Source organism: Nannospalax galili, unplaced genomic scaffold (genome assembly GCF_000622305.1).
Source record: "Nannospalax galili isolate Female #2095 unplaced genomic scaffold, S.galili_v1.0 scaffold95, whole genome shotgun sequence".
Classification (NCBI taxonomy): domain Eukaryota; kingdom Metazoa; phylum Chordata; class Mammalia; order Rodentia; family Spalacidae; genus Nannospalax; species Nannospalax galili.
Genome location: NW_008342393.1, coordinates 3104178 through 3106016, shown reverse-complemented (window position 1 = coordinate 3106016; position 1839 = coordinate 3104178). Strand labels below are relative to the sequence as shown.

General features: G+C 57.9%; 1 protein-coding gene across 1 annotated transcript; it reads left to right on the top strand.

Annotated features, from left to right (window-relative positions):
• On the top strand, nt 1–1639 carry Hoxb1 (homeobox B1). The gene is made up of 2 exons (XM_008838280.1): nt 1–645; nt 1038–1639. Exons 1-2 carry the CDS (start codon nt 72–74, stop codon nt 1361–1363), a joined length of 900 nt encoding a protein of 299 aa, XP_008836502.1. The 5' UTR covers nt 1–71; the 3' UTR covers nt 1364–1639.
• Nucleotides 1640–1839: the final 200 nt, after the last annotated feature.

Genomic DNA, 1839 nt, shown 5'->3' with positions numbered 1-1839 from the left:
ATACTACCGAAAGGTTGTAGGGCAAGAGGGTGTCTCCCCCAAACGGCCCGACCCTCCTGCGGCCTCTACGCATGGACTATAATAGGATGAACTCCTTCTTAGAGTACCCACTCTGTACCCGGGGACCCAGCACCTACAGCGCCCCGACCTCCTTTCCCCCCAGCTCAGCTCCGGCGGTTGACAGCTATGCAGGCGAAGGCCGCTATGGTGGGGGGCTGCCCAGTCCAGCGCTCCAACAAAACTCTGGCTACCCTGTCCAGCAGTCGCCTTCAGCCCTGGGGGTGTCCTTTCCCAGCTCCGCTCCCTCGGGGTACGCCCCAGCTGCCTGCAACCCTAGTTATGGGCCTGGGCCATCTCAATATTACCCTCTGAGTCAGTCGGAAGGAGATGGAAGCTATTTTCATCCGTCGAGCTACGGAGCCCAGCTAGGGGGTTTGCCCGACAGCTATGGAGCGGGAGGAGTGGGCCCAGGGCCATACCCTCCCCCGCAGCCTCCTTACGGAAATGAGCAGACTGCCAACTTTGCACCCGCGTATGCCGATCTCCTCTCTGAGGACAAGGAATCATCCTGCCCGTCAGAACCCAGCACTCTCACCGCCCAGACCTTCGACTGGATGAAGGTTAAGAGAAATCCACCTAAGACAGGTAGGGCTCAGAAGTGGCCACTTCCTCTCCTTGGCCTGGAAGCCCAGTCGTCCCTGCGCGGGTCCTGGGTCAGGGCTGGGTTCTCTTTCAGTTCTGGTAGAGGCAGGTAATTACATTCTTCCGGCTCTGGTCAGGTGAGATTTCCCTATCCAGTAAGTGTGCCCCCCAACCCCCCCCAACGCAGGTGTCTCCATCTGTGCCCCACTTCCATGTGCCTGGATGTGAGTACCGGGTGGTGGTTCTAGAATTGGAAATTACTATGGGGATGACTGTTGATCTGTGAGCACTAAAGTTGAGCAGAGTAGTGAAGGAGGGTACCGAGTGGGCAAGGAGGAATGGAGGGGAGGGAGATGAAAGAACTGACGTGGCTTTTCTCCCCGCCCCGCCCCTAGCGAAGGTGTCGGAGTTGGGACTGAGCGCTCCCGGGGGCCTCCGCACTAACTTCACCACGCGCCAGCTGACGGAGCTGGAGAAGGAGTTCCACTTCAACAAGTACCTGAGCCGGGCCCGCAGGGTGGAGATCGCCGCCACCTTGGAGCTCAATGAAACTCAGGTAAAGATTTGGTTCCAGAACCGGCGCATGAAGCAGAAGAAGCGCGAGCGAGAGGGAGGCCGGGCGCCTTCAGCCCCCCCAGGCTGTCCCAAGGAAGCAGCTGGCGATGCCTCCGACCAGTCATGCACCTCCCCAGAAGCCTCGCCCAGCTCCATCACCTCCTGAACTGAGCTTCCTCACTAACCCAGCTTCCAGCACAGGAGCGCACCAACCCAGCTCTCTCCTAGACTCTCCGTAACTTCACAGCCCTGGTGATTCACCTCGAGGCCCAGACACCAGTTTAGAGCTGCCTAGGAAGTGGGGCAGGCGAGGGGAAACATTTTTTTTTCTCAGATCTGGGGGTGGAGGGGCTGATAGCTGGGGATCCTACTGATCCAGAGGCCTAGGAAACCCCTTTACCCATCAAAGGTGGAAGGAAGGGCTTCTGCCTTTGATCTGGAGATTGGCTCAATGTCAACACGTGGGTAGGGACAGAAGCCAGCCCATCCTCCCGGATTCAACTTTCCTTTCAACTTCAGTTCAGTGCCTTTGAGCTTGGCTGGATTCTCCTTGCGCACTCTTACCCGAAGTCCCTCTTCTAGATCGGGGCTAGAGAAAGACCTTGGATTTTCCTGTGAGGGATGTGTTTGAGTGCAGACATT